At 47.1% G+C, this 17,914-nt stretch overlaps 1 protein-coding gene across 1 annotated transcript in view; it reads left to right on the top strand.

The window, feature by feature from the left end:
* Positions 1-17,914, top strand: part of DNAH10 (dynein axonemal heavy chain 10) — a 157,001-nt gene that overhangs the window by 106,989 nt on the left and 32,098 nt on the right. The window contains exons 53-57 of the mRNA XM_086347331.1: positions 1,376-1,579; positions 2,498-2,578; positions 6,150-6,347; positions 7,038-7,199; positions 10,571-10,745. Of these exons, the coding sequence (XP_086203457.1) occupies positions 1,376-1,579; positions 2,498-2,578; positions 6,150-6,347; positions 7,038-7,199; positions 10,571-10,745 (820 nt within the window). The remainder of the gene's footprint in view (positions 1-1,375; positions 1,580-2,497; positions 2,579-6,149; positions 6,348-7,037; positions 7,200-10,570; positions 10,746-17,914) is intronic.

The following is a 17,914-nucleotide window of genomic DNA, read 5'->3' as shown; positions in this document are numbered from 1 at the left end:
GACTACTGGAAAAACCATAGCTTTGACTAGACAGACCTTTGTTGGCAAAGTAATGCCTCTGCTTTTTAATATGCTACTTTTAATATAGGTTGGTCATAGCTTTTCTTCCAAGGAGTACGCGTCTTTTAATTTCATGGCTGCAGTCACCATCTGCAGTGCTTTTGGAGCCCCCCAAAATAAAGTCTGTCACTGTTTCCATTGTTTCCCCATCTATTTGCCATGAAGTGATGGGACCAGATGCCATGATCTTAGTTTTCTGAATGTTGAGTTTTAAGCCAACTTTTTACTATTTTCTTTCACTTTCATCAAGAGACTCTTTAGTTCTTCTTCATTTTCTCCCATAAGGGTGGTGTCATCTGCATATCTGAGGTTATTGATATTTCTCCTGGCAATCTTGATTCCAGCTTATGTTTCATCCAGCCTAGCATTTTGCATGATGTACTCTGCATATAAGTTAAATAAGCAGGGTGACAATATACAGCTTTAATGTACTCCTTTTCTGTTTTGGAACCAGTCTGTTGTTCCATGTCCAGTTCTAACTGTTGCTTCCTGACCTGCATATAGATTTCTCAGGAGGCAGGTCAGGTGGCCTGGTATTCCCATCTCTTGAAGAATTTTCCAGTTTGTTGTGATCCACACAGTCAAAGGCTTTGATGTAGTTAATAAAACAAAAGTAGACGTTTTTCTGAAACTCTCTTGCTTTTTCGATGATCCAGCAGATGTTGGCAATTTGATCTCTGGTTCCTCTGCCTTTTCTAAATCCAGCTTGAACATCTGGGAGTTCACGGTTCACATACTGTTGAAGCCTGGCTTGGAGAATTTTGAGCATTACTTTGCTAGCATGTGAGATGAGTGCAATTGTGTGGTAGTTTGAACATTCTTTGGCATTGCCTTTCTTAGGGATTGGAATGAAAACTGACCTTTTCCAGTCCTGTGGCCACTGCTGAGTTTTCCAAATTTGCTGGCATATTGAGTGCAGCACTTTCACAGCATCATCTTTTGTCTCTTGGGGATATCTCTTGGGGAGGGCAAAATTGTCCCCTTGAGAACTCCTGCTCTGATGTTGAGAACTCCAGCTCTGATGCTCACATTAACCCACCCAGGTAAGTAGCAGGCATTTGTTATTTCCATTTCATGGATGAGGAGACTGAGGTCCAAAGGGATTTTCACACACGGTGAGTGAGCCTTGGGTCTCAGAGCCGGGACCCAAGCCCTGCTCTTCAGACTCAGCAGTGACTGCTCTTTGGTGACACAGTGTGTGTTCAGCTGCTCAGTCATGTCTGGCTCTTTGCGACCCCATGGACTGTGCTCCTGCCATTTCAGTGCCTCGAGAAATAACCTGAGACTGAACAAAATGCTGGCCTTTGTTTTCTAGGCATCGTACCCGCGCTTTTCCCAGATGAGGAAAAGGAGTCTATCCTCAGTCAGATTGGGCCAGAGGCTTTGAAGCAAGGGACAGGCCCGGCCAAGGAGTCCGTGTGGCAGTACTTCGTGAACAAGAGTGCCAACAACCTGCACATCGTCCTGGGCATGTCGCCGGTGGGGGACACCCTGAGGACCCGCTGCAGAAATTTCCCAGGTGCCCGGGAGCAGAGCCTGCAAATCCTTTCTTCCCCTTCAGTAGGGCACATGCTTTGGGTGAGGGAGTGACATGCATCCTGAGGTTCCACGGTTCCACCAGCCAGGTGACCCATGACATGGTCATTAGGTTGAAAGTTGAGTCCTGCCATGTAGGATGAGCCTGGAGCCACCACTCAACAATCGCCAACCAGCTCTTGTGTTGCAGATGGATGGCTGGTGCCCTTCTTTTTTTACTTTAAATTTTCAAAAAAGTTTTTATTATTGATTTATTTTGACTGTGCTGTGTCTTTGTGGCAGTGAATGGGTTTCTTTAGTTGTGGTGCAGGAGGGCTTGGTTGCCCCAAGGCATATGGGATCTTAGTTCCCCCACTGGGGATTGAACCCTCGTCCCCTGCATTGGCAGGTGGATTCTTAACCACTGAACCTTCAGGGAAGTCCTGGCTGATGTCTTTCTAACATGAGGAAAAGCTCATAGTCCCAGCCTCGAGGCCCATAATGTACACAATATAGCTCTCTGCTCCCTTCTACTTGGAAAATTCTGGCATCCTCATGGAAGTAGCAGAACCTATCCCTAGAATGTGGGTGGGGGGCAGTTTTGCTCCCCAGGGGACACTTGTCAATGCCTGGAGACATTTTTGGTTGTCACAATTTGGGTGGGGTGGGCTATGTATAATTAGTATCTAGCTGATAGAGACCAGGTGTTGCCAAACACCCCACAATGCACAGACAGCCCCATCACTGAGGATTATCCAGTCAAATGTCAATAGTGCCGAGGCTGAGAAACGGTTTTTGATCGTTGTTTTTGGACATGTCCATCTCATTCACCAATTTGTTGGGTCCCAAAGACTGTATCCATGTTCCCGTGGGTCTCAGAGTAGCAGAGGGATCATCTCTTTTATCTCTCTTTCTTTGCAAGGTCTGGTAAATAACACTGGTATTGACTGGTTCATGCCCTGGCCTCCTCAAGCTCTGCATGCAGTTGCGAAGTCATTTTTAGGTAAGTGGCAGCTAATACCAAGACCACGTTAGCAGTATGCGTGCGTGCTCAGTCATATCCGACTCTTTCCGACCCCAGGGAATATAGCCCACCAGGCTCCTCTGTGGGATTTTCCAGGTAAAGATACTATATATTAACAGTATAACAATTTGTTATCCTTTTCCAGACTTTGAATTTTGGTCCAGTAGATTCCACGGTCACAAATGATTGTTAGTGTGTTTTGGTTCATATTGTGTTTTAGTCCAAAGAGACTTCAGGGGTTTTACAGAGATAATGCAAAATAAGAATTGATTAGATATCATAGAAAGTAGGGGTCAGCAAACCATGGTCTGCAGGCCAAATTCAGCCCCTTGCTTGTCTTAGTAAATGAAGTTTTATTGAAACACATAATAAACATAATGTCTATGGCTGCTTTTATGCTACAACCACAAAGTTGAGTAATTGGCACAGAGACTGTATGGCTCACACAGCCTAAAAAATTACTATTTGGTTCTTAAAAAATTTTTTTTTGTTGTAATATAGTTGCTTTACAGTGTGTATTAGTTTCTACTGTAGAGCAAAGTGAATCAGCTATACATATACATATATCTTCTCTTTTTTGGATTTCCTTCCCATTTAGGTCACCACAGAGCACTGAGTAGAGTTCCCTGAGCTATACAGTTGGTTCTCATGGTTGTTTAGAGAAAATGTGTGCTGACCCCAAGGATGTCTGAAAAATCTTTTGGTAAACTGATTACCCATCAGTGTGGAATTTGCTCTACAGATTCAACTCCCTAAGGCCTTGGTTATTAATTGTAATCTTCAGAATAAGAAAGTGTTAAGTCACTTAGCTGTGTCTGACTCTTTGTGGCCCTGTGCATTGTAGCCTGCCAGGCTCCTCTGTCCACGTCTCCAGGCAAGAATACTGGAGTGGGTTGCCATTCCCTTCTCCAGGGGATCTTCCCGACCCAGGGATCAAACCCACGTTTCCTGCATTGCAGGCAGATTCTTTACCATCTGAACCACCAGGGAAGCCCTTAAGCCAGTCAATTCATCCTTAGGGAAAAACTTTTATATGGACCTAAGTTGAGCAGCTTTATGACACTGGGTGACCTTGTGAATAGCTTTAGCCTTATAAATACATATCCAATAAATAAATAACTAGTCCCACTTTACAGACAGATTGCAGTTTTTTGGAGAAGGGGGCTAAAAGAATATGACTCTTTTCTGATGATATAACTCCAAGATCAGCAAACTTTTTCTGTAAATGCAGCTGCTGCTAAGTCGCTTCAGTCGTGTCTGACTCTGTGCGACCCCATAGATGGCAGCCCACCAGGCTCCTCTGTCCCTGGGATTCCCCAGGCAAGAATACCTGGAGAATGACTAGATGATAAATATTTTAGGCATTGTGGGTCATATGGTCTCTGTTGCAACTGCTCAGTTTCACCATTGCATCATGAAAGCGGCCATAGACAATATGTAAGTCAATGGGCATGGCTGTGTGCCAGTAAAACTTTATTTACAAAAATGGGCAGTGGGCCAGATTTGTCCTGGGGGCTGCAGTTGCCAGCTCTGATATAGATGTGCCTTAGCTTTCATTGGACTTCCCTTGTGGCTCAGACAGTTAAGAATCTGCCTGCAACGCAGGAGACTCAGGTTCGACCCTGGGTCAGGAAGATCCCCTGAAGGAGGGCATGGCAACCTACTCCAGTATTCTTGCCATGGATAGAGGAGCCTGGCGGGCTATAGTCCACGGGGTCTTATAAAGAGTCAGACGCAACTGAGTGACTGACGCTTTCACTGTCTTTTCACTTTAGCTTTCATAGGCTTTTTAGCCATGTCTGTGCATTAGTACTTAGCTGCTTTCAGTATTCAGTGGTTAAGCATCATAAATAATGGTGCGTGGAATTTACTTAGAATTTTTCTCTTAGGATATATTCCTGGAATTGGGATGACTGTGCCCAATAAGTATAGATATTTGTGAGGCAAAGCTTTTCATGCATGCTATAAAATTTGCCCATGGACTGTGGTTTGTTGACCCCTGGTATAATTCAAGATCAAATATGCAGAATCTGGATGAATGCCTACTTTTGGTCATACTTCCTTCCTTCATTTTTGAGGTGAAAATATTTTGCAATCTGTGAGATAATTCAAGTTGATGTGGTTTTGGTACTGGAAGTGATTATTAAGTTTTCAGCAGACATATAGGAAGGCCTGAGCTCAGATTCTCAGTCATGTCTGACTCTTTGTGATGCCCTAGGCTCCCCTGTCCATGGGATTCTCCTGGAAAGAATACTGGAGTGGGGTGCCATGCCCTCCTCCAGGGAATCTTTCCAACCCGGGGATCGAACCTGCATCTCGTACGTCTCTTACATTGGCAGGCGGGCTCTTTACCACTGGCACCACCTGGGAGACCCCATAGGAAGATCTACCTTGTGCCAAATACGTGCTGGGTGCAGGGAATATAGCAGGGCACTGGGTAAATTTCTTTCCTGGAATCTCAAGCACCTCTCCCAACAGTGTGTTAGCCTTTAGCAAGACAGACCTTCCTACGTAGGGAAAGAAAATTGGCTTTCTGTGTTCTTAGAGAAATTGCCAGGGTATCAGTCATTTCAGTTCAGTCACTCAGTCGTGTCCAACTCTTTGCAACCCCATGGACTGCAGCATGCCAGGCCTCCCTATCCATCATCAACTCCCGGAGTTTACCCAAACTCACGTCCATTGAGTCGGTGATGCCATCCAACCATCTCATCCTCTGTCAGCCCCTTCTCCTCCTGCCTTCAATCTTTCCCAGCATCAGGGTCTTTTCCAATGAGATAGTTTTTTGCATCAGGTGGCCAAAGTATTGGAGTTTCAGCTTTAGCATCAGTCCTTCTAATGAATATTCAGGACTGATCTCCTTTAGGATTGACTGGTTTGAAAAACCAGAAAAGCCACTGACAAGTGATAACTGCTTTTCTCTTTTTTGTTAAAGCATTTTTATACTGTATTTTATTGTGGTAAAAAAATATGCAAAATTTGCCATTTTAACTGTTTTAAACCATTGTAAGTGTGCACTGTTATACTTTTTAATACAATGTTGTGCAATTCATATCACCATCCATCTCCAGAACCTTTTTCATCTTTAAAATGGAAGCTCTGTCCCCATTAAACACTCAGTCCCTGTTCTCCCACCCCCTGCCCCACCCTCCACCCTGGAGCCTCTAATTTACTTTCTGCCACTAATTTGACAGTTCTAGATGTCTCATGTGTCCTTTTATGGCTGGCTTCTTTTACTTTGCATGTTTTCCAGGTTTATCCATGTTGCTGCACGTATCAGAATTTCCTTCTTTAAGGCTGAGTAATACTCCATTTATGGACAGGCCGTATTTTGTGTATCCGCCCATCTGTTGGCAGACACTTCTGGCTGCTGTGACTAGTGCTGCTATGAACATTGACATACAAAAGTCTGCCTGTGTCTGTCTTTCACCTCGTTGGGAATGTGCTTAGGAGCGGAATTGTTGGGTCACATGGGAATTCCGTGTTTAACTCTCTGAGGAACTGCTTGTCTCCTTTCTTTACGAACCACCCTTTTCCATTCCTTCCTCTTCAGGAACTAATCAGATGATCCCGGCAGAAAATATAGAAGATCTGGTAGAACATGTTGTTTTGGTCCACGAATCCGTGGGTGAATTCAGCAAACAATTCCTACAGAAACTGAGGCGCTGCAACTATGTGACTCCGAAGAACTACCTGGATTTTATTAACACGTATTCAAAATTACTGGATGAGAAAACTCAGTATAATATAGGTAAGACTTGGGAGGGGGACGGAACGATTCATAGAGATTGTTATTCCTTACAAGTAAGGATCCCACTGCTGATGTTTTCCTTAAGCAGATGTTTTCTTAGCAAGATCGACGATACTTGGGACTGAGGCAAAGCCTAAAAGCACATTTTGGATTTTGCACCTCAAAAGGATGTGTGTGGGTGGGCAAAGCCCTGGCATGCATTTATTTTTGTTTTTCTGTGTTGGGCCATGCGCTCTAAGCTCTAAATTTGCATTCCATTAGAGATACCGTTTAATGAGAACAAGCATTTCTCTGTTGGAAAACTTTTTTAAAAATTCTCTGGTTCTGGCTGTTGGTCAAATGAAGCACTGTTTTCATAAGTATATTCATTTTGGAAGTCAAAGTGTTAGTCGCTCAGTCACGTCTGACTGTTTTGCAACCCCAAGGACTGTGGTCCACCAGGCTCCTCTGTCCATGGCATTCTCCAGGCAAGAATACTGGAGTGGGTTGCCATTCAGAGATGCCACCCCCAAACCAAAATGGCAATGGAGGTGCTGAGAGATGCTTGACATCTCATGAAGATGATTTTATTTTATTTTTTATTTTTTTCCTGTGAGCCCAAGTTGGGTGAATCACACTGCATTGCGTGTAGCTGGGTGGGTTGAGAACAGAGCCCCCTCAAGGATGAATACCTGTGTTCCCTTTCCTCAGCTCAGTGCAAGCGTCTGGAGGGAGGCCTGGACAAGCTGAAGGAGGCCACCATCCAGCTGGATGAGCTGAACCAGAAGCTGGCCGAGCAGAAGATCGTGCTGGCGGAGAAGTCGGCTGCCTGCGAGGCCCTACTGGAGGAGATCGCCACAAATACAGCCATAGGCAAGTGTGGGGCCAGCTCTGGGGATCTGGACTGCCCCCTTCCCACCAAAAAACCCCAGACAGGACAGGGCTCCATTGCATGACAGCCCTGGGAAGCTACTTGTAGGAACTGGCATGTTTTGACCTACCAATTACTATTTTTTTTTGAAGATTTATTTTTTTTATTCTTATTTTTTGGCTGCACTGGGTCTTCACTATGGCACACAGGCTTTCTCCAGTTGTGGTTTGTGGGCCTAGCTGCCCTGCAATGTGTAGGATCTTAGTTCCCTGACCAGGGATCAAACCCACATCCCCTGCATTGGAAGGCAGACTCTGAACCGCTGGACCACCATGAAAGTCTCAAAGTGGGTGCTTTAAAACAGAGACATTTATTTATTCTCACTGCTTTGGAGGATAGAAGTCTGAAATGAAGGTCTTGGCAGGACCCTGCTCCCTCCAAAGGCTCCGGGGAGGACCCTTCCTGGCCTCTTCCAGCTTGTAGCAGTGGCCAGAAGTCCTGAGTGTTCTTTGGCTTCTGGACGCATTCCTCCAGCTTCTGCCTCCATCACATGACGTTCTCCCACTGCGTCTCCATGTCCTCACATGGCTTCTTATAAGGACACAGTTGTTGGATTTAGGATCTACCCTAACCCAGTATGACCTTGTGTTAACTAATTATATCTACAAAGACTCTCTTTCCAAATAAGGTGATATTCTGTGGTTCTGAGTGGCATGGATTTTGGTGGGGGCACTAATGAAGCTGGTACACCTACTCCGTGCCAAGCTTTGTTCTAAATGTGGGGTCACAGCCCCTGGAAAGGTTACATTCTAGTGAGTGGAGCCCATTCATGAGCCAAGAATCAGATGAAATTTCAGATTGCGGTTAGTGTCACAAATAAACTAAGATAAAATAAAGCAAATAGAGTGATGAAACTGAGAGTGACCTGGGGGGAGGGTGACTTTTGGGCTGGGCTGAATGAACGTATAGAGGAAAACAATAGAATGTGAAAGACTAGAGATTTCTTCAAGAAAATTAGAGATACCAAGGCAACATTTCATGCAAAGATGGGCTCAATAAAGGACAGAAATGGTATGGACATAACAGAAGCAGAAGATATTAAGAAGAGGTGGCAAGAATACACAGAAGAACTATACAAAAAAGAACTTCCTTACCCAGATAATCACGATGGTGTGATCACTCACGTGGAGCTAGACATCCTGGAATGGGAAGTCATGTGGGCCTTAGGAAGCATCACTACAAACAAAGCTAGTGGAGGTGATGGAATTCCAGTTGAGCTATTTCAAATCCTAGAAGATGATGCTGTGAAAGTGCTGCACTCAATATGCCAGCAAATTTGGAAAACTCAGCAGTGGCCACAGGACTGGAAAAGGTCAGTTTTCATTCCAATCCCAAAGAAAGGCAATGCCAAAGAATGCTCAAACTACCGCACAGTTACATTCATCTCACACGCTAGTAAAGTAATGCTCAAAATTCTCCAACCCAGGCTTCAACAATACGTGAACTGTGAACTTCCAGATGTTCAAGCTGATTTTAGAGAAGGCAGAGGAACCAGAGATCGAATTGCCAACATCTGCTGGATCATTGAAAGAGCAAGAGAATTCCAGAAAAACATCTATTTCTTCTTTATTGACTATGCCAAAGCCTTTGACTGTGTGGATCACAATAAACTGGAAAATTCTGAAAGAGATGGGAATACCAGACCACCTGACCTGCCTCTTGAGAAATTTGTATGCAGGTCAGGAAGCCACAGTTAGAACTGGACATGGAACAACAGACTGGTTCCAAAGAGGAAAAGGAGTCCGTCAAGGCTGTATATTGTCACCCTGCTTATTTAACTTGTATGCAGAGTACATCATGAGAAACGCTGGGCTGGAAGAAATACAAGCTGGAATCAAGATTGCCGGGAGAAATATCAGTAACCTCAGATATGCAGATGACATCACCCTTATGGCAGAAAGTGAAGAGGAACTAAAAAGCCTCTTGATGAAGGTGAAAGTGGAGAGTGAAAAAGTTGGCTTAAAGCTCAACATTCAGAAAACGAAGATCATGGCATCTGGTCCCATCACTTCATGGCAAATAGATGGGGAAACAGTGAAAACAGTGGCAGGCTTTATTTCTTTGGGTTCCAAAATCACTGCAGATGGTGACTGCAGCCACAAAATGAAAAGACACTTACTCCTTGGAAGGAAAGTTATGACCAACCTAGACAGCAGAGACATTACTTTGCCAACAAAGGTCCATCTAGTCAAGGCTATGGTTTTTCCAGTGGTCATGTATGGATGTGAGAGTTGGACTGTAAAGAAAGCTGAGCGCCGAACAATTGATGCTTTTGAACTGTGGTGTTGGAGAGGACTCTTGAGAGTCCCTTGGACTGCAAGGAGATCCAACCAGTCCAACCTAAAGGAGGCCAGCCCTGGGTGTTCATTGGAAGGACTGATGTTGAAGCTGAAACTCTGATACTTTGGCCACCTGATATGAAGAGCTGACTCATTTGAAAAGATCCTGATGCTGGGCAAGATTGAAGGCGGGAGGAGAAGGGGATGACACAGGATGAGATGGTTGGCTGGCATCACCGACTCAATGGACATGAGTTTGGGTAAACTCTGGGAGTTGGTGATGGACAGGGAGGCCTGGCATGCTGCAGTCCACGGGGTCACAAAGAGTTGGACATAACTAAGCGACTGAACTGACTGACTGAATGAACGTAGGAAAAGCTGATGAAGAGGCAGAGAGATCTCAGTAAGCCAGAAGAACTTCGAGGGCAGCCCTGGTGTCCTCAGCGAACAGCGGCCAAGCAGGGTTGGGGTTGTCTCATGGGATGGAGTGGGCGGGAGGTATAGGCAGGCTAGTCAGGGAGGGTCAAGGTTGCAGCAGCTGTCCTGGTGTTAGGGACCCCAGGGACCATGAGGACATGGTCCCACTGGGAACACCCAAGGCTGCCATATTGGCCAAAGCTCATTTGACCCCCTCCTCCCAGTGCCCATTTTTTTTTAAATTATTTTTTGAATTTATTTTTGGTTGCACTAGATCTTTGTTGCTGCAGGCGAGCTTTCTCTAGCTGCAGCAGGTGTGAGCTACTCTTAGTCGCGGTGTGCAGACTTCTCATGGTGGTGGCTTCTCTTGTGGAGCACAAGCTCTGGGCACGAGGGCTTCAGAAGTTGGGTGCACGGGTTTAGTTGCTCTGTGGAAGCACAGGGATCTTAGTTCTGGACCAGGGACCGAACCTGTGTCCCCTGCATTAGCAGGCCAATTCCTACGCACTGGGGAGGTCCCAGTGCCCACCTTTGAGGGCTGTGTCGCCTTGGCTCAGGAGCGGTGGTCCATCCTCCCCGCCTTCGATGGCTTCATTCCCCTCCCTCTCCCCCAACAGCGGAGGAAAAGAAGAAGCTGGCAGAGGAAAAAGCCATGGAGATAGAGGAGCAGAACAAGATTATCGCGGTGGAGAAGACAGAGGCTGAGACTGCCCTGGCTGAGGTCATGCCCATCCTGGAGGCTGCCAAGCTGGAGCTGCAGAAGCTGGACAAGTCGGATGTGACCGAGATCAGGTGACGGCTGGCCATCCCCAAGTGTGCTTGGCCACCAGCGTCACCCCTGACAGCAATTATGACATAATCATGGCGGTTCGGCATTTCTGTGCCGCCCACTTTCCATGGTGGGGACTGTCATTGTCTTCATTTCCAGATGAGGGTCCTCAAGCCCAGAGAGGTGAGCTGACTTGCCCCAGTCAGTAGGTAGCCCAGCCCACTGGCCTTGAACCCTGGCCACTCATAGAAGTAGATTGGGTTCCAGAAGGGGCTGGTGGGAGAGGTGGAGCCTTGTAAATCAGTCCTCTTTAGGAGAACATGATTGGGTGTCTGTCCTGAGAGAGGCAGGGCCCTGGATGCGGGCCAGGTATGCCAAAGGCTGAGAGCAGATGGGAGATACCCTCATCCATTTCTAGACACATGATGGACTTTTAGAGGTGGGGAGGGTGGGTTTTTTTTGGCTGCACTTGTGTGGCTTGTAGGATCTTAGCTTCCCGATCAGGGATTGAACCTAGGCCCGGGCAGTGAGAGCGCCAAACGTTAACCACTGGACTGCCAGGGAATTCCCAGGAGAGTAAGTCTTTATTGTGGCCCCCAGCCATTCTGCAAAGCAGTGTGTCAAATGACTCCAACCCCTGCAGCCAGAGGGCTCATTTGCTGTCCAGAAGGAGGGCCTGGTATGGCGTTTTCTTCCTTCCCACCATGGGGCACTGTCCTTAGGGTACCGTTAGTGGATCTCAGTGGTAAGTTTGGCAGCGCCAGTGAAGCCAGGAAGAAACAGCGTCCTGCCTGCCCCACCCCATTCCCTGTCTTTGTGCTGCGTGGTCCCGCTCATGTGTCCCTGTGTTAGGAGCCTCGGCTCTCTCCTCTCCTTGCTCACATCATGTCCTCATTTTCAGAAGAGGCGTTGTCCTTCTGGCTGCACGATCGGTGAGCGAGACTCCTGTTTCTAGGCTGGAAGCTGACCTGTGTTTCGTGTGCCTGGTGGGATGCTGCTGCTTCTCTGAGCTCCTCATTTCCTAAGGGCCACGTGGCGGCCCTTGTCCAAGGCTGTGCTCTGGTTGTTGGCTCTTGCCTGGAAAATCCCATGAACAGAGAGAGGAGCCTGGCAGGCTACAGTCCATGTGAAACACGTGGATTCAAACAGAACATTCAGCTCATTCCAGAGCAGGAAGCCCCAGTGACTCCTGGGCAGAGGGGTGGGGTCATCTGGAGATGCTCCTGCTGTTAGCAAGAGATCCTGATTTCAGAGGTTTGCAGTGTGATTGCAACAAAGGTATATGGATGGATGTTTTATAATTCTGTTTATTTAGTTTTGGCTATGCTGGGTCTTTGTTGCTGCACATGGGCTTTCTCTATTTGTGGCAAGTGGGGGCCACTCTCTAGCTGTGGTGTGCAGGCTTCTTATTGCCATGGCTTCTCTTGTTGCAAAGCACGGACTGTAGGGCAAGCAGGCTTCAGTAGTTGTGACACATGGGCTCAGCAGTTGAAGCTCCTGGTCTCTAGAGCACAGGCTCAATAGTTGTGGTGCATGGGCTTAGTTCCTCAGTGACATGTGGGATCTTCCTGGACCAGGGATTGGACCCACAACTCCTGTATCAGCAGATGGATTCTTTAACCACTGAGCCACCTAGGAAGCTCCAGGATGGCTGCTTTAAAACTGCAATAGCATGTGTTGGAAGTTTAGACTGAGTTGTGAGAGAGACTAAGAATATGTGCATTTTCAAGGGAAACATCCAACCACTGGTTATATGGACTTGAGGCTCTGCTCTGCCCGGTGGCTCAGATGGTAAAGAATCTGCCTCCCAATGCAGGAGACAGGTTTGATGCCTGAGTTAGGGAGATCCCCTGGAGAAGAAAATGGCGACCCACTCCAGTATTCTTGCCTGGGAAATCCCATGGACAGAGGAGCCTGGGGGACTATAGTCCATTGAGTCACAAAGAGTTGGATACAACTCAGCAACTAAACATCAACAACAACAACAACTCAGGTCAGCAGCATAAAAACATTCTGAGAACAGAGTTGGGAAGGATCTTTGAGGGGGATTTATCTGGGAGGAGAAGGCTGTGAATCCTCTCAACAATCCAAGGGGCTGGTGAGAAGGGGTTTCCATGGGACCACATGGAGAGCTTGGTATGTGTCCCCTGTGGTTAGACGGGGTGCCTGTATCACCCTGAGATAGTAAAAGCAGCCTATGGCCTAAAAGGAGTAATGTAGTTATTGGAACAGGTGATATGTTCACGCATGGCTTTGCTTCTTCCCAGCTGTGTGACCTTTGGCAAGTCACCTAGCCTCTCTGTGCTGGAGTTTCCTTATTTGTAAAATGCAGATGATAATCACTGTCCCCACAGCCTCAGGGTGGTTGAAAGTGAAAGTCGCTCAGTCGTGTCCAACTCTGCAACTTCCAGGCCAGAATTCTGGAGTGGGTAGCCTTTCCTTCAGAGAAGGCAATGGCACCCCACTCCAGTACTCTTGCCTGGAAAATCCCATGGATGGAGGAGCCTGGTGGGCTGCAGTCCATGGGGTCGCAAACAGTCGGACACGACTGAGCGACTTCACTTTCACTTCTCACTTTCATGCATTGGAGAACGAAATGGCAACCCACTCCAGTGTTCTTGCCTGGAGAATCCCAGGGACGGGGGAGCCTGGTGGGCTACCGTCTATGGGGTCGCACAGAGTCAGATATGACTGAAGTGACTTAGCAGCAGCAGCAGCAGCCTTTCCCTTCTCCAGGAGATCTTCCCAAACCAGGGGTCGAACCCAGGTCTCCCACATTGTGGGCAGATTCTTTATCAGATGAGCCACAAGGGAAGCCCAAGAATACTGAAGTGTGTAGCCTACCCCTTCTCCAGGGAATCTGCCTGACCTAGGAATCGAACTGCGGTCTTCTGCATTGCAGGCGGATTCTTTACCAACTAAGCTATCAGGAAAGCCCTGAAGTTCAGGGTGGGTATGAGGGTCCAAGGAGCTATTATGTAAGGCTCTCTCAGAACTGGGTTGAGCATGGGGTCAGTGCCACGTATACATCAGCTAGGTCCTGGTTCCAACATCAAAATGACATGCCATGAAAAGCCCCCTCTGACCTGCTCCTCATCAGCCTAGTTCCCCTCCCCCTACAGGACAGAGAACCGTGGAATGATTATGTATATCTCATATACATTTCCCATATATCCATCCAGAGACGTGTTTGTTTTTTTTTCTTGGCCACATCCCACGACATGCAGGATCTTAGTTCCCTGACCAGGGATTGGACCTATGCCCCTTGCAGTGGAAGCTTGGAACCCTAGCCAACAGGACCGCTAGGGAAGTCCCATCCAGAGAGTTTTTGCACATGCTCAAGGCAACCAGATGTGCCAGTGTCTCTTCAGTCCCTGATGTTGGGCTCTAAGGGTTGTAGAACAAGGGATACCATATTCTCTTTTCTTTCCTTTTAAAATATAATTGGTAATACACATCATTTTCTGCATCTTGGCTTTTTCCATTAACAAGACACTTTGAAGATATTTTGCATGTTGATGTATGAGAACCTTCTCATTAATTAATAGCAACCCATCACATACCCTTGGATGGCTGTTGCTGCTGCTGCTGCTAAGTTGCTTCAGTTGTGTCTGACTCTGTGTGACCCCATAGACGGCAGCCCACCAGGCTCCCCCGTCCCTGGGATTCTCCAGGCAAGAACACTGGAGTGGGTTGCCATTTCCTTCTCCAGTGCAGGAAAGTGAGAAGTGAAAGTGAAGTCACTCAGTCGTGTCCGACTCTTTGCGACCCCATGGACTGCAGCCCACCAGGCTCCTCCATCCATGGGATTTTCCAGGCAAGAGTACTGGAGTGGGGTGCCATTGCCTTCTCCGTGGATGGCTGTACTATCGTTCATTTAATCAGCCCCAATTTATGCATTTTTACCTTATTTCCAGTTTATTTTGCCTTTCCAAACAATGAGGCAAAGAATAATGCTTACTTCACTATGCCCAAGTCCACTGGAAGAATACATTTTCAGAGGTGGAATTGCTGGGTGCAAAGTTGTGTGTGTTTTTGTCTATGAGTGCATGCTCAGTCGCTCAGTCATATCCGACTCTTTGCAACCCCCTGTAGCCCTCCAGGCTCCTGTGTCCATGGGATTATCCCAGACAAGAATACTGGAGTGGGTTGCCATTCCCTCCTCCGGGTTTATGTCTATGCTGCTGCTGCTGCTAAGTCACTTCAGTCTTGTCCGACTGTGTGCGACCCCATGTTGTTGCTTAATGCGCTCCACAGTTGTGGAACCGATTTGTACTCCCTCTGGCAGTACATGTGAGTGCCTGCTTTTTCATGGCCTCACCAACAGAGGGCACTACTAAGCATTTGGATTTTTGGTTATTTATAGATGAACAATGATTCTTGTCTAGTTCTAATGTGCATCTCCCTTATGATGAGAGAAGTTGCCTTTTTTTTAATAGGTGAAAAATGTGTGTAAGAGTCTGTGTAGTTCGTTTTCTGTGAACGCTTTATGTGCTTTGCCCGTTGTTGAATTGTTTTTGTTGCTGTTGCTTTTTTTTTCTTTGCTTCCCTTAGCCTTTCCAGGGGCTTTTTATATTAATAGTGAGATTAGCTTTTTATGTGTGGTGTGAGTTGCGAATAATTTTCCCAGTTTGTCATCAGCCAGTTGACTTTAAAAACAAAATTGTGTTTGATGTGGATCATTTTTAAAGTCTTTATTGAGTTTGTTACAATATTGCTTCTGTTTTCTGTTTTGGTTTCTTGGCCAAGAGGCGTGTAGGCTCTAAGCTCCCTGACTAGGGGTCACATCCCCACCTCCTGCATTGGAAGGCGAAGTCTTAACCACTGGACCACCAGGCGCGTCTCAGCCATTCGACTTTGTTTAGGTGGTTTGTGTGTGTGTGTGTGTTTGCTGTGTGTAAATTTTTATTTTTATGAGGTAGATTTTGGCGATATTTTATTTTGTGGCTTTTTGCTATGACCTCATATTTAAAAGGCCTTGCAACTGGAAGATTGTAAAGTAATCTCCCCGTGGTTTCATGCTATACTTTCATAGTTTAATTGTTGACCTTTAAATCTTTGATCTCTTTGGGATTTTTTCCTGGGATTTAATAGGTTTGGATCCAGATGACTACAATCTGGCTTTGTTTAGGCCATTTAGATGTTAAGGGTGATGAGCCAGCACTTAGGTTTTGACGATTCCCTAATCCTTTAATTCTTTAAATAGCACTTCCTCTCTATAATGCTCAATCCCCTTTGCAGAAATCATTAAATGTTAAGGCAGGGAGATTAGGAGTAATGAAGATTAGTAGTGGATGTTTCTCCGGAGTATAAAAGGTTCCCTTTGTTACTGGCCTGCGACTTTGCTTTTCTTCCTTTTCTTCATTCAGTACCATCAGGTGCCTACTGCCTGCCCACCCTGTGCTGGCACGGGGGCTGAGAGACAGTGAGCCAGCCTGGGGGTCTTTACCCCATGGAACCCACAGTCTGGGGAGGCACGAGTATGCACAGGGGAATCACATGAGCAATAAAATTACCCAGGAAGAGGTCAGGAAGGCAGGGTGTGGGTTGCTATGACTGGATAATGGGGGGCCCGATCTAGTCTGGGGGGTGAGTAGTCAGGGAAGGTGAACCCCAGGAAGTGATATTTAAATGGGACATGGGATGGAGGCTAGAGGGGGCTGAAAGGAGTGTGGCTTGAGGGAAAAGCAAAGACAGTGTCTGGGGTAGAGTGAAGGGAGGTGGAAAATAAAGCTTGTAATTGGTGTTCTCCTCCAGGGAAGGCAGCATGACTTCACCTCCATCTGTCTATCTGTCTGTCTCCCCCTGAGTTTCTTTCTTTCTTCTTTTTTAAAAAGATTTATCTATTTACTGGCTGTGCTGGGTCTTCCTTGGTGCACTTGGGCTTTCCCTAGTTGCGGTGAGCAGGGGCTATTCTTCGTGTCATGTGTGGGCTTCTCACTGCAGTGGCTTCTCTTGTGGAGCGCGGGCTCCAGGGCACGTGGGCTCAGTAGTTGTGCCTCCGGGGCTCAGTTGCTCTGAGGCATGGGGGATCTTCCCAGACCAGGGATCGAACTGGTGTCCCTTGCAATACAAGGCGGATTCTTAACCACTGGACCATCAGGGAAGCCCACCCTAAGTTTCTGTTGTGGTAGAAGTAAAGAGTCAGATTAATCAGACACACTTTCATTTCTCAGACTTGTGATCTTACTTTTTCCCCTATTTTTATACCATTTTATCTAACTCATAAAACAGTGTTTGGTAATCTTACTATTGCAAACTCCTTGGTTATCTAGCACCACAACACCATGTTCTAGATAAACGAGGTTCCTGGAACCGGTTCATAAACTGACCCCAGAGAGCTTCCCTTTCATAGACTCAAAGGCTTTGGGGGCTCCAAGTTTCCGGTTCTGCTTTCCCATTTTACAGATGAGAAAGCTGAGAACCTGGGACCAGTCCAAATGGCTCAGGACGCTGCCCCGAGGCGCTTTCCCACTTGTGTCTGAAAACGTCTCACTGACCCCCTCCTCCTTGGATTATTCAGAGAGCAGTGGCCCGGCCTGGTCTTCATCAGCCCCGAAGGGAATCTTTTAAAAACAGTTGACAGCATCCCCCGCTGTCGTAAGCGCCTAACGCCGCATAATTGAGCCTTTCCCTGGTGACTCAGGTCCATTACTTTAATGGTCGGGTTTTGTGCTGGAGCACTGCCCTGGCTTGTCCCTGTGCTGCGAGGGTGAGTGGGTGGGGGCGGGGAGGGGTGGGGGCATGGTTGCCAGGTTTGGAGTCTCCACATTGCTGTGTGGCTCAGATTGTTCTTTCTCTGTGTCTGTCTCTCTCCCCCCACACCGGCCCTCCCTGCCCCCCTCCTCTGGGGCCTTCTGGCCTCTCCCCTGGCTGCTCCTTGCCCTTGGTAGGGGAGCTCTTCATTTTCCAAATCCTTTCCTTTCCTTTTTCTTCATCGTTTTCCTTCTGATTCTGTCTCTCTCCACGGCTTTGGTGCCTGCACGCCTTGTGTGATGTGTCGAGACACGGCCGGGCAGCAGGCAGCAGAGCGGGGCCCCCTGGGTACCAGCAATGTGCCACTCGTTCCTTCTTGGGTCTTCACACTGCCGATGCTGCCTTGCATCCTCCCGATCCTTTTAGATTTCCCATTTGCTGGAGGGCCGAGGGTGCTGGACCTGTAAGTGTCAGAGCAGCTGAGTGAAGGTCTAGC

This window comes from Bos grunniens, chromosome 17 (assembly GCF_055505025.1).
Source record: "Bos grunniens cultivar Pamir isolate PY7600 chromosome 17, Bosgru_T2T1.0, whole genome shotgun sequence".
Taxonomy (NCBI): Eukaryota; Metazoa; Chordata; class Mammalia; order Artiodactyla; family Bovidae; genus Bos; species Bos grunniens.
Note: the sequence above shows the minus strand (reverse complement) of the source record. Positions and strands in the feature narration are given on the sequence as shown.